At 56.8% G+C, this 21,666-nt stretch overlaps 3 protein-coding genes across 17 annotated transcripts in view; 1 reads left to right on the top strand and 2 right to left on the bottom strand.

Moving 5' to 3' along the window:
• Positions 1 to 7,011, bottom strand: part of RRM1 (ribonucleotide reductase catalytic subunit M1) — a 33,384-nt gene extending 26,373 nt beyond the window's left edge. For 4 of the 7 annotated variants that reach the window (XR_007508870.1, XR_007508871.1, XR_007508869.1 and 1 more), the window contains exons 1-5: positions 4,500 to 4,868; positions 3,415 to 3,503; positions 1,471 to 1,648; positions 878 to 978; positions 168 to 227 (exon numbers count right to left, since the gene is read on the bottom strand). Coding sequence is in view for 4 of the 7 variants with exons in the window: in XM_049823582.1 (XP_049679539.1) it covers positions 168 to 227; positions 878 to 978; positions 1,471 to 1,648; positions 3,415 to 3,503; positions 4,500 to 4,518 (447 nt within the window). In the remaining 3 variants the exon portion in view is untranslated. Of the gene's footprint in view, positions 1 to 167; positions 228 to 877; positions 979 to 1,470; positions 1,649 to 3,346; positions 3,504 to 4,499; positions 4,869 to 6,928 lie in introns of those variants that run through there. The other 3 variants (XM_049823583.1, XM_049823585.1, XM_049823584.1) reach the window with 3 other exon arrangements.
• A 3,165-nt stretch (positions 7,012 to 10,176) lies between these two features.
• Positions 10,177 to 20,788, top strand: LOC126048485 (sodium-dependent proline transporter-like). 9 transcript variants are annotated; one of them, XM_049823592.1, is made up of 15 exons: positions 10,182 to 10,432; positions 11,915 to 12,122; positions 15,623 to 15,754; positions 16,021 to 16,169; positions 16,392 to 16,441; positions 16,670 to 16,808; positions 16,889 to 17,023; positions 17,144 to 17,247; positions 17,423 to 17,547; positions 17,730 to 17,842; positions 18,218 to 18,352; positions 18,580 to 18,679; positions 19,110 to 19,228; positions 19,499 to 19,672; positions 19,949 to 20,772. In XM_049823592.1, exons 1-15 carry the CDS (start codon positions 10,367 to 10,369, stop codon positions 20,045 to 20,047), a joined length of 1,848 nt encoding a protein of 615 aa, XP_049679549.1. In that variant the 5' UTR covers positions 10,182 to 10,366; the 3' UTR covers positions 20,048 to 20,772. The 9 variants fall into 9 exon arrangements, with proteins under 9 accessions (XP_049679544.1, XP_049679545.1, XP_049679543.1 ...); XM_049823588.1 differs by having other exon boundaries at positions 10,179 to 10,432; positions 17,730 to 18,352; positions 19,949 to 20,779; XM_049823591.1 differs by having other exon boundaries at positions 10,181 to 10,432; positions 16,889 to 17,247; positions 19,949 to 20,774.
• Positions 12,137 to 15,616, bottom strand: LOC126048486 (uncharacterized). The gene is made up of 2 exons (XM_049823596.1): positions 14,001 to 15,616; positions 12,137 to 13,278 (listed from the first exon to the last, which is right to left on the bottom strand). Exons 1-2 carry the CDS (start codon positions 14,375 to 14,377, stop codon positions 12,855 to 12,857), a joined length of 801 nt encoding a protein of 266 aa, XP_049679553.1. The 5' UTR covers positions 14,378 to 15,616; the 3' UTR covers positions 12,137 to 12,854.
• Positions 20,789 to 21,666: the final 878 nt, after the last annotated feature.

Below are 21,666 nucleotides of genomic sequence, written 5' to 3'. Positions count from 1 at the left end.
GCAGGTATTCTTCATTTTTTACAAACCCACTAATGTCCCACTACTCCAGTGCCTTCCTTGCCCAAATCTAGATGATTCTGCAAGTATTCTCATCCTTCCCAAAAGATTCAGATCCAGAACAATACCAAAACAGCAGTCTTCATTATCATGAGTAATGTGCTTTTTACCTTAAAACCAAAATAGTTGTAGGAGAAGTCTCTGTCATAGATAATGGCAGAATTCAGGCGCTGAGAGGAAATAATACAGAGAAAAATTTACATTTACAATCAGGTTTTTTGTGCCTCACATTAAGGTATAACAATACTATCATTGTTTGGCATTTCTGGCCTCAAAGGTCTAGTGAAACAGATATCAGATCAGAGAAATAAAGTAGGGAAGAGCACTTAGCTTGAAACAAGAAATGCACAGCTTTAACAATTTTTTTTTTCCAAGTGCAATGCACAATTGTTGGCTACATTTTACTGAATTCTAACTAGACACTAAGAAACACAAGAGAGAATCAAAACACAAACATGAGTTCCCATAAGAACACCAACTTGAAACAACTTGAAATCAGAAACCAAACCTCATCTCTCCCTTCTGTGCACATAAAACAGATTGCTACATCAAAAGCTACTTTTTCTCCAATTAATTTGTGCTGATCATGACTATGAGGATGTCCAAGAAAATAGATTCTACTACAGAAACATCCTTACATGAAGGAAATTCCTACATCCTCTCTTTTAAACTCTCCAGAACAGAGCAGTTACCACCTGCACAGGTTTCTGCGTTGGCTTTTTGTCCTAAAACAAACATGACTTGCCTAAAAATAAGAAAAATAAAACTAGTTCACTGAATTTTTAAAACTTCAAAGTGAAAGAAAAAAAAAGTTACATACATCTTTGTTGGCCAAAACTATGTCTAGGGTTTCTTTGGAGATCATTGGTGAGTGCTTCCCATTGTGAGGGTTTATGTAGTTGTAGAGATCATCCATCACATCTACAACAGATAGGTATTTAAAAAGAAGGACATCCACAGACCTATATATGCATCATCTGTCATTTGTTTTCAAGGATTTAACAGGCAGGACTACTCATCCTCTAAAATAACCCCCTCCAGCTCTACAAACGTACACCTTTTCTTCTACCTGCTCAGTACTATTACTAACCTGTTAACCTTAAAAATGCACTTCTCTTACAACGTTTTTTTAATAGAATTTATAACACATAATAAATGGGAAAGAAAGTGGGTGCAACCTAATTTGAATTAGTTCCATTTTTCATCAATCTATTTATATGGATACTTTTCCAAAACAGGCAATTTCGTTTTCCTTGTGACATGCCTAAAACTCATGTTTTTCATCTCCATGGCATTTTTAGTTAGCCTGGGTACTTAGTAACTTCTGCTTAAGAGATTTCCATATTTATATCCTCTAAAACTCCTACTCCCTTTCTGACTAATTGCCATCCAAGTGCCCCCAAAGAGACTTACCACTGAATACTTTCTTAGTTTCTTTGTGCAAATTGGACACTGCAATCCTTGCTGCCAGGATAGCATAGTCAGGGTGTTTGGTGGTCAGGGTTGCGGCCGTTTCAGCAGCCAGCGTATCCAGTTCCACCGTTGTGACACCACTGTACAGTCCCTGAATCACTTTCATGGTGATCTGGGCCTGAAAAAGGAAAATTCTGGAGGTTAGCTACCTGTTGTTGGGGAAAAAAATATCCTGAAACCATTTAAGAGGTAAGATATGCTTCACTATAAGCAGTACCGTTCGCTCTGTTTGAATGGAAAAGCAAATTAAAATACCAAACCCTCTTAGTGAAGTACTGACTCCTCAAATTTTAAAGTAATACTGGGGCAGAAGGGAGAGCGAGGAAAGAGAGAAGAAAGCAGAAACTGTCAATCCAGAATCACTAACAGTTTTTAATCTGCAGACACTTTCCTAAAGGCTAGAATAGAGTAGCAGCAAAGTTCACAGGGAGAAAAGTCAGATTAAAACAGTACTTGCTCGGAAGTTTTCAAACTCCAAATGAAGCTTGACTTTATAAATGCCTGATGAGACATCGAAGTGCTACGCTTAAAGTCATTTCATGACAAGAGCAAAAAAAACCCAACCCTGGAAGGGATACAATGGCTTTTGCTTCATGGCTTAACCCAACTGGCTTCATCTGCCAGTTGGGACCTTTCATGGGAAAAGACTTTTGCATCTATCTCTAAAGTACTTTCTGCTTTACTCTCAAGCATTTAGCACCAATCACTACAAGAAAGAGCATATTCTACACTGGACAAGAGAGGTCGAATCTAACGTGGTAACTGCCAAATACACAGGAAGTGCCAACAGCCTCACAAAACCAGGACATGTAATTTTCAAACCTTACTCTCTGAAAGTAAGTATGTTAGGTTAGGGATTTTTACTAGTGGCTTGTAGAGCATCTGGCACAAGAAGTTCCAAGTCCAAAAGGAGAAATTCAATTCCAAGAAGAGCGATGTCACACACTACTGTAGAATAAATAAGAATGCAGTGCTTCACATAAGATTATCTTCATTATCAAGACAGGGTTATTAAGAGTCAGGAGGACTAGGAATCTTGCTTCTGTCCTATCACCAACTCCCTGTCACTGAGATCAAGTCAGTGTACTTTGTGTTTCAGTAACCAAGTCACTAATGTTCCTCCCCCTGCTCTCTATGGCTGAAGAGCACCACTTTTTGGTACAGAATGAATGTCAAATATTTTACAGATGCAATTTAAGATATGAAAACAGACTGTTAGATCTTCGAGATGAGAAGAGCCTAAGTTGGCAACTCCAAATGAACAGACTGGGTCTGCACATCTGCATAAAAATCTCACAGAGATCAATGGATCCACATGGGAGTCATCCTCTGCACGGGCTTTGGAAGGAGAAGCTTACATGAGTGGGATCAACGTGCACTCAAAATCCTACACAGCTTGAAAAAACAAAGTAGGGATATTATAATGACAGGGGGGGTTCTGTCAGACAGAAAGGGCACCTTGTTTTATTAAGAGAGAATCAAGAGCTACTTTCCATATAGTATTGCTCAAGCTTTGCAGATTGAAATTGAGAGCAATCTACCAAAACCAAAATATGTGAACTGGAGCAACAAACAACTCTTTTTCTTTTTTTTTAAGCACAGGAAGCTAAATCGCTTCAACTTTTGAGGTAAAAGCAATTTACAATAGGTAAACTGATTTTCCCACCACCACAGTCTAAGACTCCATATCTGTGAAGCAAAAAAGCTCAGAACACAATCAGAAGAAACACATTATGAATGCATTTGCCAAGACTTCCTGCACAGGCCACGATGCTTGGCTTTTGCCACAGAGAATAACTGGGTAACACTGGCTCACCACTGTCGGCTTTTAGCAGAGATCACAAGGGGCAGAGAACAGGACAGCAGGAAAAAGGACAGACTCACAGGATCGACAAAGTCAGCGTTGAGCCCATAGCAGAGCTTCTGGATGCGTGATGTGATCTTGTCAAACATGACACGCTCTTGGCGTCCATCTGTTGGAGAAGAGGTTACTGTCACAGCAGCTCCCGTTACAACAAAGAACCAGTTAAGAACCTCCTGCCCAGCACCTCACACAAAGAGCCAGCCCTCTTTTGGGGGAACTTGGGGTGGGAATCACCAAGGACAGCCTGTTCAGGTTCTCTGTTCAGGCTCAAGAAGAAGAGAGGCTATCCCTCCACCCTGGCATGTTCCTGCTGCAGATGTTCAATACTATACATGGGATCCCTCACTCAGAGGCGCAGCTCTCAGTAGAGTGAAGAAAAACAGGGAGCTCGCTCCACTTCAGGAGGGGCACAAGTACCCGCTACAAGGCCAAGAAATTCCCACTCCACTCCACCTAAAACTTTGCATAAAACCAGTTCTCGGCACCACTGCTGCAGAGATGGGGAACCCAGCTGAGGGCCACCCCAGTCCCCCTGCCCCCCAAAGGCTGGGGATCCCTCCTTTGATCAAAGGTGTGGGAACCAAGCACAAAGCTTATTGCCGTAGCAGGGGGGGGGGGGGGGTGTCTCCCAAAACTATGGGGTCTCATCCCTAATTCTTGATGTCATGGGGGGAGATCCCTCACTCTGGGGTGTCTGTGTCGTCGTCCCCCGCCCAGTGCAGATGGGGTGCTATTCCCTCACACTCGGTGGCGTGCAAGCTGCCCCCAAAGCAGAGGGGATCCCATCCTTTCACGTCCCATGAGAGACACCCCAAAACAGAGGGGGGGGCCTATCTCTTCACTTTAGGTGCCATGAGAGGGATCCCCCAAAGCAGGGGGGGTCCCGTCCCCCCGCACCAGGTGCCATGAGACGGACACACACACACCCCCCCAAAGCAGCGGGATTGACCCCATTCCCCCACACCCGGTGCCATGAGAGGAGACCCCCGACCCCCCCCCCCCCCTAGAGAAGAGCGGCCACCCCATCTCCCCCCCGCCCCCCGGTGCCGATGGAATCCCCGTGCCGGCCTGTCCGTCCCCCCGCGCGGCGGAGGGCCCTCCTCACCCCGCTTGATGACATGCATGGCGGCGGTCGGCGTCCCGGGTCTCTCAACGGCTCCTCAGCGCCAAGCGCGGTCTAAGCCCTTCCCGCTCCCGCCAACTCCGCTGACCCCGCTGCGCCGCCGTAGCGCTCCACCCCTCCCGGCTGAGGCTGCGGGCGACATCTTGCCTCCGGGCGCTGCCTCCTTCTTTACCCCCTGCCCCCACTGCCATGACTTCAGCGCTGCCTTTCACGGTTAGCAGAGGCTCGTCCCTTTCTCCATGCCCGCCTTGCCCCCCTCTCCTCCCGGGAAACACCACCCCGCCTGGGAAGGCCACGCCACTTGCCCACTTCCAAGATGGCGGCCGACAGCCCGCCTGGCGGTGGAAGGAGGCGGCGGGACAAGAAAGGGCGGGTCACACCGGCGCCAGGGCGCGACGTACGGAGCCCGCGAAGGGACAAAACGCCCTCGTCCTGCGATAAGCAGTATAGCAGTAACAATGGCAATTATAATTATACTAAAGCAAGGTCCAGACATGCTATTTAATGCGACTCGACAAAGGAGATCCCCCACAACCCCCGTTCTGCCCATACCCCACACAGAACATCACTCCCGTGGGCCAGAGGCCCCTATGGGTATGGCGGCCTGTGCACCAGCATGGCACCCAGCCCAGGCCCTCCCATGAGGGGCAGGGGACAGGAGGGGAGCTGGCACCCCGTCAAGAGAATGGCCCCCAGGGGACACCCAGCCCCTGGAGAGCTCCGAAGGACGGGACCAGGGGGACACCGAGCTGCCATCCTTGGCCAAGGCGGCAGGTGCCCCAGCCGAGGGTGACGTGAAGGGTGCATGTCCTGCCGCAAAGACCTTTCAGGATCTCAAAAAAGCCCGTGGCCGCCCTTAAAACATCAGGACTGACAATGTCGAGGAGGGACCACCCTCCCCCTGCGCTTCATGAGGGCGAGCCCCGTCCCTGCCCCTGTGGGCAACCGCCATCTCCTTCTGCAGCACTTGCTCCTCGCAGAGGCAGGGGAAACGGCTGGGAGCCCACATAATCCAACCCAAAACGTCAGTAGTTCCTCTGCTAACCTGCTCTACATGTCTTGGGAACCAGCAGCCAAACAGCAGCTGTGGCACTTGTGAGTCTGACATGGCGTGATAACATCTTGCCTTTATCGTTTACAGCATCTTCCCTTTCTGCACAGAGCCTTGTGAAGTACCTCTTACCACCGAGAAGCGCACCTGCCTGCAGGGGACGATGCTGAGCGGTTTAACACCCCACGGCCTCGTCTCTGCGAGTGGGAAACGGGAAGCAGAGGCCAATACAGTACCGCAACGGAAACGTCAGGTTTTGCACTGTGAGAGTATAACCACCCAACGTACCCTTCAGCTGAGGCTAATCCTGCAAGTCTCAGAAAGAGATCCCAGGAGCTTTAGTGGCACAAAGTGGCTGGAAATTCAGTTACTTATTTCTTCTGGATGGACCACTGTCACTTCCCACACGAGGGTGTTAATTCCATTCAGTCTCAGAGCAAAAATGGCAATTGCCAATTCCTCAGCACCAAGGTTTGTTTTGAAGGTGCCCAGCGCACCAGCAGGTCAGTCTGATCCTGCTCAGCTTGAGCGAGCCAAGCAGGAGCACAGCACAGAGGCTGGCAGCCCAAAGAGCTCTCGTCTCAAAGATGTGACACGGGAAATTTTTGGAACTGATCGGGAAATGGGAATAAATTTGGGGTTGTTTCTCAGTTTTATTGGAAAAAGGCCTACAGAAAGAAAAAGCATGGCATTTTGATCCATTTGAGCTGTGCTTACGGATCTTTGCCCTCAAGTCCTTCTACTCTGTTTTATTCACTCTTTTGGGAAAAAAACAGTAGTAGGTGGAGCAGTTCTTTCATTTTATGAGGATGTGACTGTATGCCATGGGTTAAACTGCTGCAGAGGAAAACCAGCCTCCTCCCCTCCAGCATGGCTGTGGTGAGATCAGAATGACCAAGATAAACCCAATTCTTCAGACATGTGAGTTTGGGACGGAAACGTAGCAACAAAAACTAAACTTCCTGAGGCTGCACAATACTTTTACCTCCATCCGTCTCTGAGACAGCTGTGGCTGGAGTGGGAGTGGAGTGTCTGTGCTAACAGGTTCCTGTTGTTACTCCTCTGCTGACTTCCACAGTGTAATCTCCTCGGTCTGAACTGGCTGCTTCATTCAAACTATCAGAGCCACAGGCACATGCAGCTGGCACCTCAGCTGCACAAGGGCATTGAGCCTTTCTCAGCTAGGAAACAAGCGGTGAGGTGAAACAGCACTCAAAACTGAACCAAGGGTGCTTCAGTACCTTATATTCACGCAATGTGAAGCCACAAAACAAAGGATCTGATCCTGCCATGGATCAAGGGGACAGACATACCAAGGAAAGCATAGCTCCCACCTCTTGCCCACACACTCCTGTCTTACCTAGTATGAAGGGAGCTGGGAGCTTGCATGTGAGTGCACTACCCTGGTATGTGCTGCAGGGAACCCAGGATGCTGGACCAGCAGAGAACTGCAGAGATTTGCATCTTAGCTCACGCCAGAGCTGACATGCTACGTGATGTCCTGATGCAGACCCCTTTTCTGGACCAAGGGACGTCCAATCTCACTTTCAGCAGGGAACGGAGTTCAGGCCTCTCTTCCAAAGCAGCCATTGACGATGCTGATGATTATGTATCTGACTATGTAGCTGATAAACCTGGGGCAAGTCTTGAGTTCATGTCTTCCCTTTTGGGGAATTTACACTTGTGCTCCCCATCACCCAAGGAGCACTGTCCCTGACAGGCTGCAAGTGTCCTCAGGAATAAGACTCTCTCCAGTTCTCCTGATGAAGATCTGGTTTTGTCAGTCCTGCCGGCTTGTGCTGTGTGCTTGTAGGTCACATAGCAGACTGCGCCCTGAGAAGACATCCTGAAAATCTTGACAGTGCTGCGGTGCCAGGCTGCCCAGCTGGCAGCACTCCTGGTGCAAGTGGAGAGCTGTTGGGCTTGAGAAACATTGCTGGCAAAAGCAGGGGAAACCATGAGAGTGAGGTGGAGGCCTTGAGTCATGGAGTGAGCTGCACTGAGTTATCTTAATCCTTCCAGGGACAAAAGGCCTGGGCTGCTCTGCGACTGGCTCTGAGGGCCTCCAGGCTCCAGTGGAAGTTGTGAGTATCTCAGGTATCTTGGGGGTTTCTTACAGAATCCAGTCTTTGAGGAGAAAATACAGATAGAAGAGTCTAATTCTCTGCCTCCTGGTTGTTTTGTGCATCATAGCACACACTGTGCTAATTCCCCAACACTGATTACTGGGTTCCTCAGTTGCCCTGGACCAACTGTGTGCAAACCTCTACCATAAGCAAGACCACCAAAATTACCCAAGTTAAAAATACCTCTTCCATTTCCCTCTTTCAGGTGGAGTTACAGTTAATTCCTTGACCCAGAAACATCTACAGACATTCTGTCCATTTGAAGAGACTGCTTGATTTTGATTGTCTCTCTTGCAAGGTCTAGGACTTTGCACTGCCCCAGGAGTACAGCAGGGTTCTGGCAGATGGCATGAGATGAAGGCGACCACAGTCATCAAGCAGAATGACTCTTTCTTCCTTTGGTTTCCTCCCATGATGAGCTTCCTTTGGTTTCCTCCCATGATGAGCTTCCTTTTTGCTCCTGACTTACATTCGATTGCAGTCATCCCACAAAGAATTTATACAATCTTTCAGAGGGGGTCACCAGCTTAGTGGATCACTGGACAATTCATAACCCATTGCCATCCTGCTGGCAATGGCCAAAGAGAAGCAAGGACAGTGCATCAGCATGTAATATTGACAGACAGACAAAAGCTGGTATGCAGCAGAGGATCAGGGATCTAGCCCAGTGTCCCCTCGAAGATGCAGAGGAAAGGAGGTGGAAATGCTAACAAGAGCAGAAGATGACTCAGTGGCTGGAATGGGAGAACTGCAGGAGAAATACTCTCTCATGGATAGATCGCAGTTTTAAGTCGAGCTCTTTCAGCAGCTGCTACTACTGCTGACGCTGAGCCTGTGTGAAGGCGGCAGCAGTCTGTCTCCCAGAAAACCCGCACCACTCTTTCTGCGCCTTATTTGGCTGCCTGGTTTTCCCAACAAATGGGCTGGGAGACCACAGCCACTAACTGGGAAAATAGGGTGAAAATAATGGATGTTTTGGGGGTTGCGGCCATCAAAGATAGCCTGGAAAGGGAGATGGAGCTGTTCCTGAAAATGCTCCTTCCTTCCCTCAGGATGCTGTTCAGCCTGGGGGGGACAGCGGACTGCTCTGTGTCCCTTCGTACCACTCCCTCCCTCTTCCTCACGCCTTCATGCCTGCTGGCCTTCAGCACTGGGTGGGAGCCTGGCACCGCTGTCTGCCTCCTCACGCTGCTCTGCAGCAGGGTCAGGATCGGCTGCCTTGGCAGTGCCACGGCTCTGGTGCCCTGGTGCCCCTCCTGTGCGGGGCCACGGCTGGAGAAGGCACCGGGCTGCTCCTCAGCATGGCTCAGCCATGAGCGTCCAGGGAGCCGAGCACAAAACCACATCCCAGCAGAGGTTTGGTGCTGAGGGGCCACCCCAGTGCACACCCTGCACCGAGCTCTCCATGAGCAATGGGTGCTGTCGCACCCCACTGAGCACAGCCCCGGCCCCAGAACTCGTACTGAGCAGCCAGTGATGCCTCTGGTCCCTCCTGGCTGCAAAAGCAAGTGGGATGAACCGTCTTCAGGGGGCTGGGGGCTCGTGGGGACCCCATCACAGCAGATCCCACACCCCTGGGCCAGGGCCAGTTGGGGCAGAGCTGTACCTGGTGCAGGTGAGCGAATGTCACATCCCAAAGTTGAAGTGACTCAAGTTCATGGATTTCCTTTGTCAGAATTAAGGTGAAACGACACCAGGGGAGTTCAAAAAACAATCAACATTTATTTAACCTAGCTAACCTTGCCCAAGTACAAGTGAACTTATCAATATGAACCTTGCATCATGTCATTAAGCTGCTGTTTGAAAAGAAAATGGAGGTGTAGAAAAAGAAGCAGAAAAAGGAACATGAAACTGTGTCAGAAGGAGCGCCCTCCCGTTGAGTCACGAGGTTCAGAGCAGACCCCCTTGCTTTCTGGACTCCTTCTCAAAGAGGAGCCCAGGGGCGGCTGGGTCCACTCCTAGTCTCAGACTTGGTCAGTGGTTTATGTTTAAAAGGATGAGATAGAGGGACTGTGGAAAAGAGAGAAGAAAAAGAGGGGGAGAGAGAGGGAAAGAAAGAAAGAAAGACAGAAAGAAAGAGAAAAGAAAAGGGTTTCACCAGTCCTGGGTCCAGCATTGGGCCAGCCAGTGTAGAGATCCAGTTCTGGAGGGCGCGCACTGAGAACTCGTTCTCCCTTCTTTTATAGTGTGTTAGTCGGTGGTCTCGACATGCACAGTTCACATTCCCGGGGTTCTCTGGAATCGGTTGGTGAGCTTTGGGGAGTTGCCTCTCTTTCTCAGCTGGCATGATCACTTAAGGTAGAAGCACAGTCCCATCCTCCATGGGGCCCCCTCCTCCAGGCACATACACTGTGCTCCTTCTCCTGGTCACTTAAGATAAGGAATTGTGGCTTCGGAGAAGCACGGTCCCACCCTCCATCCTCCAGGCACATACACTGTACTCCTTCTCCTGGTCACTTAAGATAAGGAACTGCAGCTTCGGAGAAGCGCTGTCCCACCCTCTGTGGGGCCCTCTCCTCTGGCCACATTGTCCTGTTCACAAAACTCCAGTGTTTTTACAGAGGCCGTTTTCCCCACCAAAGTTCTCTAATGAATATTTGATACTGACTATAATTTGTCAGACCATCGCAGAGAAGTGTGTGTCCCTCCCTCCTGCCACCACCGAGCAGGAAATGCCGGGCACTGGGCACCTTGACATGCCGGGACCCCCGGCCCCTGCCACGCCGCCGGAGCCCACGGTAAGACTGGGGTCCTGAGGGGACATGCCTGCCCTGCTCTGCACTGCCCTGGGCTGCAGGAGCCTCTGCTCCCAGTGCTGGACACCCACGGGCTGCAGGTCACCCTCCACAGCTCTGTCGCAGCTGGCCCCACTGGGAACCCCCGCAGTGAGCCACAGTTGTGGTGGGAGCAGCACGGGGAATGTCTGGATCCTATAGGGGTTTCTGCAGATCGTTGTCCCTTAGCCACCCACATGCCAAGGTGATGGCCAGCCTTTGGGTCTCAGCCCAGCTCGGTTCCTCTTGCAATCCCTCTGCCATGGAGCAGTGCCCTTTCTCCATCCCTGATGGGTGGACCTTGCAATGTGCCCCGCGGCTGCAGTTTGGCAGAGCTGCCGGGATTTCTCAGGGTGCACAAAGCAGCTGGAGTCCGGTGTGCCCTTGGGCACAGGGCAGGTCTCCCACCCATCTGGAGGGTTCGGGGGAGCCTGTGCCCGGCAAAGCCACTTCTCCTCTTGAGGACAGGTGGGACAGATGCTTTTCAGAGGCCAGAGCTTCTCTGTAAAGAGCTGAAGGGAGCCCACTGCTCTCCCTTTTCTTGGGGCCACAGGTCACTGCTGGGGTGTGGGGCTGTTAGGGGCAAGTTGGGTGCAGGCTGTTGCCTGAGGGGCTGTGCAGGCAAATTTCCTTCTGGGGGACAGAGAGAGTGGGACAGGCAAGACGAGGGGGTCACAGCTCCCAGGTAACCCCAGACAGCATGGGGTACATGAATGGTGGGGAAGATGGGGCTGCTCAGCAGTCCCCCTATGTGCAGCCCCTGTGATTTGGCCTGGGGGGGCCTGCCTCTCCTTCCTGAGACCCCCCTCTTCTCTCCAGGCAGTCCAATGTTGCTGGGGAGGGGGGTCAAGATCTGTCCTGGAGGAACCTGGGGAAAGCTGCAGCCTAGGTGGCAAGAAGGGACCTCCAAAGAAGGAACATGTGGCTGGAGCAGCCTCTGCAGGCTGGTTTGGGGGAATCCCTCCATCCTTTCCACTGCTCAAGCAGTGGCAAGCACCCCTGCACCCACTGTCATCTGCCCAGTGCAGGACTGGGTGCCAATCCAGGCAGTCCCTGTGTTTTGCTAGTCCTGGGTGCATAAGACAGAGCAGAGGTGAAAACCCATCAGCGGAGGGTGGGTGAATGCCAGCTGCTGACTTTCACACTATGGGAGGATCTGCTGGATCAAACCTGCCCAGGGTTTTAGGGCTGGGGTCTGCCCGGACCTGCACTGGCTCCTGGAGCCTGAGGAGGAGCACAGAGCTCTGGGCCAGCCCAAGCCTCCCATGTCCCATAGCACGGGCCATGGCGGGGTCCCTCTGGGCGGGTTTCAGGGAAAGCCCCAAACCCATTTGGGAACCAGATGCTTTTTCAGGGAGAGCTTGGCCGTGCCGAGCCCTATTGAGGGGCCTTGCAGGGTTTGCAGCTTACAGCCAGTGGTTCCTGATGCTTTGCTCTCCTCCGCAGGTCAACATCCTCCAGATGGAGGGTCCAACCACTGACCCCACATGCCAGCCCTGGCCGGGACCCCCACCCCAGCCTGACATCCCAGCCCCCAGCTCGCGCCGGGTGACCTGGACCGGCAAGTACAAGTTCCTGCTGTCCTGCGTGGGCTACTGTGTGGGTCTGGGCAATATCTGGCGCTTTCCCTACCTGTGTTACCGCAACGGAGGAGGTGGGTCCCTGCTGTGGGCATACACGTCCCTTCCCGGGCACTCGGGCACTGCTCAGTTCTGGATGGAGGCCAGGAGCATGGGGGGCTGGGGATAGACAGTGTGGTGGTGCACGGAGGCTGTGCTCACCAGGACAGCAAACACGGGTGCTGGCAGGATTCAGGGTATTGTGTTGCCCACCACCACTTTAATTCCACCGTGAAGACCACAGGGAAAGATGCTTTAAGAGTTCAAAGCATCTCCACATGAGTCTGCCAGGGACTTCTCCTGCTGGGGCTGTCCTGTGCAGCCCAGAGATGTGCCTGCCTCTGGGATGAGCCTGGGGCAGCCTGCAACAGTGTCCTGGGTGGTTTGGGCTGAAAAGTGCTGCCTCCAGGCAAAGCCCCTCTGCAGAGCATCTCTGCCCCTTCCCGGAGAAGTGGGGCTTGGCCAGAAAGGCACTGACCCCCCTGCAGCACTGTCAGCTCCTCTGCAGCAGTGGTAGCAGGGACCATCTGGTGTCATGCAGCTGCGAGCTGTTGTGCATGGTGCGTGGAGGTGCCCGTCCACTGTAAAATGCAATTCAGTCAGCCAGGAGCGCCCAGGAAGGTGGCCAAGCAAGGGCAATAACCTACCACATTTCTGGGGAAGGACAAAGTGCAGGGAGCTCAGCATGTAGCTGGTGCCTGGTGGCAATGCCCCAGGATGCAGTGCCATGTCTCTGCGCTGTGGGACAGGAGAAACCTCCCCAAAGGTCATTCTTGAGCCCCTCGCTGCTTCTGCTGCCGTGATGTTGTCTCCTCCTCTTGCACCCAGCTGGAGGGCACACCTTTCCCTATCTGGCCCTTGCCAGCTTTGCTGAGCCTCCAACCCACGTTGCTCTGCCCTCTGGCATCTCCCTTTATGCTGGGCATCGCAGAAGTCTGCAGTGCTCTGCTGCTGCCTTGGGATCCCCGATGCTCTGTGGGCTCACAGCCTGCCCAGCCCCGCAGCCTGCCCTCCCCAGAGCAGTCTGCGGGGCTTTTATTGCTCTGGCTTTCTACATTCACTCCAAACTGCCCAGTTAAATTAGTGATTTCCCCTTTGCCCCGTGGATGTTCCTTAAATGACTGTAACTGAAGTAATTTGCTAACAGGCCAACCGACTTGTCTGGGGCATGGCCAGATGGCGGGTGCGCTTCTGCGGTGGCAGAAGCAGCCGTGCATGGGACACAGAACCATGGGACCCTGCATGCTGCTCCATAGCCCCCTGCCCCGCTCTCCGGCCATCCCCGACACCACAGGTGTCCCCGACTGAGCCAATGTGAGCCGGCCTGGCTCCAAAATGCCCTGCCTCACGTGCACTCACCCCTGCTGCCTGCCGGGGCTGGCACCCATCCCTGTGATGCCGCGCAGGTCTGGGGCAGCACCAGTGCCTTGGCGGGACATGCTGGGGCTGTGCCCTTTGCACCTTGCCTAACCGGGGAGGAATTTGGCCCTTGGGGCAGGGATTGCTGGTGGGCGATGGGACTACCATACCCCATGCTGGGGCTGGGGTGCAGGGTTGGCTGTGGATCCTCCTGGGGAAGCATCTCCTCCTTCCCGAGGGGCTGCACGGCCTGCCCTGCCCTAGCAGCAAGGCTGGGGAGGGGGCAGAGGGGGAATCATAGAATCATTTAGGTTGGAAAAGACCTTCAAGATCATCGAGTCCAGCCATCGTCCATGCCCACTAAACCATGTAACGAAGAAGCAGCTGCTCCCATGGGAGCTGCTGCAGACACCGGCGCGTGCCCTGGGGCACCTTGCCACCATGGGGATGGGGGTGGCAGTGGGGTGACCCTGCTCTGGGGACTGGGGACACAGACACAGCCGTCCCCACTCGCTGCAGTCTCCCCCATCATGGGGGATGGCTGCGGAGGACACCGGGCTTTCCCCTTGCTGCAGACACCCTGAGCCTCCCACTCCCGGTGCTCCCACCACCCATCACACGCTTCTCGCTTCCCAGCCCTCTCCCGGGACACGGCTGCCTGCGGGCAGGGGCTGCCTGCACCCCACGGGGCCATGCGTGCCCAAAGCCCGGGTGCTCCCCGGAGGGCGGGAGACGGGCTGTGCTGCGGGAGCCTTGCGGGGTACATCACCCCGCGGAACCCACAGATCCCTTCTCCCAGCAAGGCGAGGGCGGCTTTGGCCAGGCACAGCGATCGGTGTGCTCGCCACTGGATGTCACTGCCGGCCACCCGGCCATGCAGGGCCCACGCTGCCCGTGGGCAACTGCTGAGGCAGGGCTGGACACTGCCCATGGGCACTGCCCGGTGCTCACGGGGGACGAGAAGGCATCAGCCAAAGGAGGTGGGAGCCAGCAGGAGAAATGGGGGTGCAGGGGGAGCGGCTGCCCCCTTGGCCCTCCACCCCAAAGGATGGAGGTGGTGGGGGACAGGCAGTCGTGGTGGTTTTTATCCCAAAGCCGTGGAGCTGGGGAGGTTGGGAGGTTTGTTCCCGTGCGGCACCCCAGTACCCGTGTTGGACCGGCAGTAAAGCAGCCAGAGCCACCATTTCCCAGTGTCGTGGGCAGAGCAGGGACACACTACACTACCTCGGTCCCACTGCCCAGTCCCCCAGCCCCACGGATGGTGCCTCCAGCTGCAGGGAGCCAGCGGGACTGGGGCACCATTGCCCCTCGCTCCCAGCCTCTGCCAACAGCCAAGCAGGAGTTACCGATGTCCCAATGGGGCTTTAAACCCGCGGCGGTCCCCTCCTCCCCAGGCTGAGCCCCGCAAAGCCTCTGCCAGAGCTGGCTGGTGATTCCCCTGCAGCCTGCGCAGCAGATGCAGAGGCAGCCTGCTCCCCCCAGCACTGTGCTAATGAGTGCCAGGCTAATGAGCAGACAGCCCCACATCTGGTCTGTCAGCAAGGCTGCGGGGGAGCGGGGTTTGAATACGGCATCGTGGCTGGAGAGCTGCTCCCCTGCAGGGAACCGCTATCGCTGCGCCAGAGCTTTGCCACTGGGAGAGGATGGGCTTGGGCTGCAGCTGGCTGCCAGCTGGGAAATGCCGATTTCTCCCCTGGAAAATGTCCTTTTCCAGCACAAATTTTGCCTGGCTGAAGTTGCAAGGAGCAGGATTTCCTCCACAGAGAATGCCATTGGTGAGACAAGCTGTGTAAAGATGCAGATGTCGGTGTATTGCCAGACGAAACTCCAGGATCTGCTGTGGGCACATCCCACGGTCCTGAGCATCCCATGGCCCCGAGCACCACTGCAGCGCCCACAGCTGCACCCCAGCACTGCTCCCACCACCCATTCCAAGCCAGGGCCAGCGGGATCCCACCAGCTCCCGGCTCAGGCCCTCGCTGCAGGGCTCATGGGGAACTCATCTGCTGGGCACAGCCCCCAGGATGGAGCCAGCAGCTCCGGGGGGCTTTCCCTGCTCTGCTGCATCCTGCCTGGACATGTGTCCCCGCCATGGGTCCAAACCTTGCATGTCTGTCCTCTGGGAAGCCCAGACAAGTGCCGGCCACCCCCCGACCAGCTCCCTCTCTCCTCCCAGGTGTCTTCCTCATCCCCTACTTCATCATGTCGCTTATCATGGGGCTGCCCCTCTTCCTGATGGAGCTGAGCCTGGGTCAGTACGGAGCCGCGGGGCCCATCACTATCTGGAATTGCTGCCCGCTGCTGAAAGGTGGGGCTGGGGGCCGGGGACACCTCTCCTGCCTGCCCCCACAGCCGCTGGGGCCAGCTGGGCTGTGGGAAGGGGTGTGGGGTGGGCACGGGGGCTGGGACACCCTCTTGGCAAGATCCCAGTCTGCACCCCAAGTCCCTAGGCAGACCAGGGCAGGTCTCCTGCTGCCTCTCCAACCCCTTGAGCCCACAGTGGGGCTGGGTGTCTGTCAGATGCGGGCAGACCCTTGCCTGCCGCCCCCCTCAGCAGCCTCTCTCTTCACACAGGCATTGGCATTGCCATGCTGATCACGTCCTCCCTGGTGTCCCTCTACTACAACGTCATCATTGCCTGGGCTTTCTACTACCTGGGCTCCTCCTTCCAGAGCCCCCTGCCCTGGTCCTGCGATGCCCCTGGGAACGCGTACCTCTGCCAGGTCAGTGGTCCCTGGGCGGGCAGCATTGTGGGGTCCGGTCCCGGGATGAGATGCTGCGGGGCCAGACGCCGCACGAGGACCGGGCAGGTGGTTTCTCTTGGGAGAAGCTTTGCCTGCAGCAGAAGAGGAGGGTCAGGCTGGGGCTGGGGCCGGGAGGGACGTTGGGGCTGGTGGCAATGGCAGTTGGTGGTGACGGTGACCTGCCGGGGCTGTGTGTTGCAGAATGCATCAGGGATTGTCAGCTGGGTCAGCGCCAGTGAGGTTTTCTGGAAGTAAGTCCCTGCGTGGCTGCATCAATGTGTGCCTCCCTCGGACCGTGTCTGGGGGTCCGGCCCCAGCTCCATCTCTCTTGGTCCCGAAGGGACGGGGCTGAGCCCCCGCAGGCAGTGGTCGGTGATGCTGGAGGCTTTGTGAAGGGGAAGGGCTGGGTGAGGACATTGCAGAGGCGAGGAGGGTGCCTCGCATCCCCTGTCCCGCTGACCCGCGTCCCCGCATCGCAGCGAGCAGGTGCTGGGGGTGATGCACAGCTCCGGCCTCGGGGACCCCGGTGCCGTGCAGTGGCCCCTCGCCCTGTGCCTGCTAGCAGCCTGGATCATTGTCTTCTTCTGCACTCTGAAGGGCATCCACAGTTCAGGCAAGGTGAGGGGCAGTGTGTGGGGGCTGCAGGGGGGGCTGCTGTGCCGGTGGAGCGGGGCTGAGCTGAGCCGTGACCTGCACAGATGGTGTACGTCACGGCCACCTTTCCCTACCTGGTCATCCTCACCCTCGTCATCTGGGGGGCCACGCTGGACGGCTCCCTCGACGGTGTCCGCTTCTACCTCTCCTTGGACTGGAGCAGGCTGCAGAGTGCCCAGGTAACCCTGCAGCAGGGCTGGGGGTTCCCTGATGGCAGTGATCCCCACAGCTGGTGCCAGTGGGGCAGGCTGGGCTGGGGAGTCCTGCAGCGCCCCCCCCCCACCACCATCATCCCCCAGGTGTGGAGTGACGCGGCCTCACAGATCTTCTATTCCCTGTGCATCGGGTTTGGGGGACTGGTCTCCATGGCTTCCTACAATGAGTTTGACAACAACGTCATCCAGTGAGCGGGGCCAGGGCGTGAGGGGCACGGGGGTGCGGGCTGTTGGGGCAACCCTGGGTTGTGGCTGGGGAGGAGGAGGGTGGTGATGGGGAGGTCTGAGCCCCACGGCCCATCAGGATGCCACCTTCTCCATCCTCACCTCATGGGCGTGGGGCTGTGATGCCCTTCCCGGCAGGAACACCTTGGTCATCACCATTGGGAACTGCTGCACCAGCTTCTTTGCTGGCTTTGCCATCTTCTCGGTGCTGGGGCACATGGCCTGGAGGAACCAAGTCCCTGTGGGCAGTGTCACCGACTCAGGTATGGGCTCGGGGATGGGGGACTCATGCTGTGCCATGCCAGGGGACTTCCCGGTGCCCTGCACAGGGATGGGGCCATGGGGCTGCAGCCAAGCTCACATCCAGGCTGGCTACCGGCTTGCTGGACTTGGCCTCTCTCACCATGGCATGTCCTTTCACGCTTCCCTTCATCTCACCCCGCAGGCCCTGGGCTGATGTTCGTGGCATACCCTGAAGCCCTCTCCCTACTGCCCATTTCCCCACTCTGGTCTGTCCTCTTCTTCCTGACGCTTTTCACACTGGGAGCGGATACTTTGGTGATTGTCAGCTCGGGCACCCCCAGGTCCCTCCCCATGCCTGGCCTTGGGGTGCCAGGGACACCCCATCTCGGGCATGCAGACGGCATGAAGTGCACGGGCCAGGAGCATGAGGGTGGTGCTGGGGTGGGGTGGGGGATGCATGGCCCCATGCATGTGGGCTGCACCCAAGGCGATGGGGCAGGGATGCAGCCACATCCCACTGGCACTGGCCATGGGTTTCTCCACGTGCCCAGGTGTCACAGGGATGGGGATGCACATGGGGACAGTGCCATGCAAAGTCCCCTCTGTAAGGACTGTCCCCAGTGCCCAGTCTGGGGGAGGCAGGGACTGGGACGTGTCCCCCCCCCACTACTGACATCCCCTGTCCCTCAGTTTGGGAACATTAAAGGCATCACCAGAGCCATCCTGGACGAGTTCCCGGCCCTGGACAACCAGAGGAAGAAGGCAGCGTTGCTGGGTGCTCTCTGTACCTCCTTCTACCTGCTGGGGCTCCCGCTGGTCACCCAGGTATGGCATCCCCTGCACCCCCATCCAGCGGCACCCAGCACCCTTGGGGTGACGCCAGGGTGGAGGTTGGGGAATGGCCTCCTCTCCCAATCTCTGCACAAGCGCTTAGGTGGGAGGATAGAGGGCTATTCATAGGCCCTGGCGTCAACGCTGTCCATGGCAGGGGGTGCCCTGCGCCCACCCCACTGCCCTGAGCTGTGCTGACCCTGTCCCTCACCACCTCACAGGGAGGCATCTTCTGGTTCACCCTCATTGACAAGTACAGCACCGGCTTTGGGCTGATCACCATCTCCCTCTTCATGTGCCTGGGCATCACCTTCTGCTACGGTGAGCGGAGTGGGCGGCCCCGGGGTACGCTGCAGGCGCAGGGTATTTACAGCACAGGACAGCCCCTGGCTAACCGCGCTGCCAGCGTTTGGCATTCCTGGGGCTCGTGGCAAACCAGGCTCTGTAGGGTGCACCTGCAGCTGTGGAGAGCTTGGAGCTGGGGTGGGCAGGGAGTTACCCCCCGTCCTGCTGCCCACACGGAGCTCAGCCCTGCAAGGAGATGGTGCAAAGAGGTGCAATTTTCCCTGTGTGGGGGGGATGCAATTTCTTTTCCACCACCAAAGCATGGTGGATGTTCAGCACCGCCACTGCTGGCACGGCTCAGCCCGAGCACAGGGTGTACTGGGTGCCCCAGAGCAGGTGCACCCGGCAGGGCCATGCAGAGGGCACGCAGGGGCTCGGCCATGACCCTCTCTTGGGGTGCCTGCAGGTGTGAACCAGTTCTGCCAGGACATCATGGACATGATCCGCCAGTACCCACCCTGGTGCAAGCACATGCTGGGCTACTTCAAGGCGTGCTGGGCCTTCTTTACCCCCTGCCTGCTGCTGGTGAGCACCAAGCACCCTCCCGGGGCTGGAGGTCGAGGGGAGAAGAGCTCCCCTCCCTCCATCTCTCCCTCCCCTCTGAGACGGGCAGCTCTTGCCATGGGTTTGGAGCGGGGCTGCCTGGTCCTGCTGCCCCCCCCCCCGGGCCTGTCTGTGCCTGCTGGAGGTAGCTCAGGGCAGCCCTGAGGGTCCCTGTGTCTCCCAGCCTGGCCAAGACCCTGGGGCCAGGCAGTGCCGTGGCGTCACGTTGCTTGTGCCCGCTCTGCCCTTCAGTTCGTGCTCGTCTGCACCTGCCTGGACATGCACCATATGCCCCTGCACCACGGCACCTATGAGTACCCCACCTGGGGCACAAACCTCGGCATCTGTATGGGCATCCTCACCTGCCTGCAGGTCCCGCTCTGGGCCATCATGGCCCTGTGCCGCGAGTCGGGGACACTGAGAAACGTGAGTGTGTGAGGTGGGATGGGGCACGGGGACGGGGCGGGGACAGACCAGGGGCTGCCCCAGTGCTGAGGATGGGGCAGGAGAGGCTGGCGATGGAGCAGAGGCGATGCTGTCTCTTCCCAAGAGAGAAAAAGGGCTGGAACTGTGGGACTGGGGCAAGAGGTGGGGTCTAAGCCCCTCCGCCCCTGTGCCCGCTGCTGCCCCTTCCTGCAGCAATGATGCCCTCTGCCCCGCGGGGGCTCAGGGCAGCCCCTGCTCACCCTCGCCCACCCTCAGCGCTTCCAGAAAGCCATCCAGCCCCTGCACTCCTGGAGGGCAGCCGCTGGCCGCAACATGGATGGAGTCGTCATTGTGTGGCATTCACCGTCACCCTGACCGGCGGCGACTTCACCGCGCTGCCCCACGGCAGCAGCGAAGACTGATGCCGGCCCCAGGGCACCGCATTGTCTTGCACGGAGCCCCCCGGGAAGATGGGACCCACTGATGATGGATGGGGACACCCGCCGGGGCTGGCTGCTGGTGCACGTGGCTTCCCTTGTGCCGTCACTATCACCCATCCCGGTGGATGATCATCACTGATCCCAGCACGTAATGCGTTTTCCTGGAAATGTTCTGCATGCTCCAAAGGTGTTTTTTTGTGGTCTTTGTGAGTAGGACCGGCTCCCCGGGCTGTGCTCCAGCCCTTCGCTTAGCCTCTGGGCAGTTGCCACATCTTGTTGGAGTGGTTTGGGGGCAGCTGCGTGCGTCCCTGGCCCCAACCCAGAGCTCTCCCAGCAGGGCAGGCTGCCGGCAGTGGCCCTGGCAGCAGCAGCCGCCTTGGGCAGGGGCCAGGCTGGCCAAGCCCACCGTGGCAGTGGGAATGGCACACTGACCCCCGGGAGGGGGGCTCCGGGCCCCCCCCAGCTGCCTCCCAGGCGGTGCTTGGGGGCCAGCGGCTCTGGCATGGCTGTTACCGCTGCACTGCCGGGCTGGACTGGCCCGGCAGCCAATTCCAAGCCCCCAGCCTGGGGCAGGTCCCCACTTGCCCATCCTGGGCCCAGGAGCAGCACGGCACAGGGAAGAGGGGCAAGGGCCGCCCTGGGGTTGGGTTTGTAGCCTCAAGGCAGCTGGGAGCGCACGATGCGTTTGCTGCTGCTGCAATAAAGCTCCATTTTCCAGAACACTGTCGCCGCATGCTGCTCTCCGGGCTGGACCTAGCCGGGGATGTGCCCATGCATGTTGGTGCCCGCGCTGGGGTCCCCACTGGCCTCTGCGCCGCAGGGTGCCACCACCACCCCGTGCCGTGGCTGCCGTGCAGCACAAGCGGGGAGGGATCCCACACTGACTGCCCTGCCGATGCACCGGAGCTCTGCGGGACCTGGGTGCAGCTCCTTTGGGACAGGCCGGATCCTGCTGCGTCCTCTCCCTGCACGCAGCCTCTGGCCTGATGCCCCCGTGCTGCCTGGCTGCGGGGTCCCAGCCCATGGGGCCTCATCCTGCTGCCTGCCTGCGGGCTCAGCACCGGGCTGCCTAGGGACAACATCTCACTGGCTTCAGCTGCAGGAGCAGAGGGGTGCGAGCGGGGAAAGACTTTGGCAGGGGCTGAGGTTGCCTTGGGCCCGGTCAGCAGCTGGTTCCTTGTTGGGGAAGCTGAGGGGGCCCCAGGGAAGTGCTTTAACCCTGGTCCCAATGACCGTCTGTCCTTCCTACAAGCCTCCAGCCTGGCAGCAGGGCAGCTGTGCTCTCCCCATGCTCCTGCTGGTGATGTATGGATCACATAAGGCTCTGCTGCCATGTCGGTGGGACGAGACCGTCCCCCAGCAGCAGAAACGGGGCAGCGCCAGCAGCTCGCGGCATGGCCCGTCAGCCCTGCGCCGACCTGGACGGCACGGGGCTATTTTTGGTGCTGAGCAGAAGTACATGATCCAGACCCCGTGGGAGAGGACTCTGCTCATGGCCCGGGGATCGCAGGGTCCTGGCGCACAGCCCTGGTGCAGGGGGGGAGGTGGGGAAAG

The sequence above is a fragment of the Accipiter gentilis genome, chromosome 19 (assembly GCF_929443795.1).
Source record: "Accipiter gentilis chromosome 19, bAccGen1.1, whole genome shotgun sequence".
Classification (NCBI taxonomy): domain Eukaryota; kingdom Metazoa; phylum Chordata; class Aves; order Accipitriformes; family Accipitridae; genus Astur; species Astur gentilis.
The sequence above is the reverse complement of the archived record's forward strand: the minus strand, read 5'-3'. Positions and strand labels throughout refer to the sequence as shown.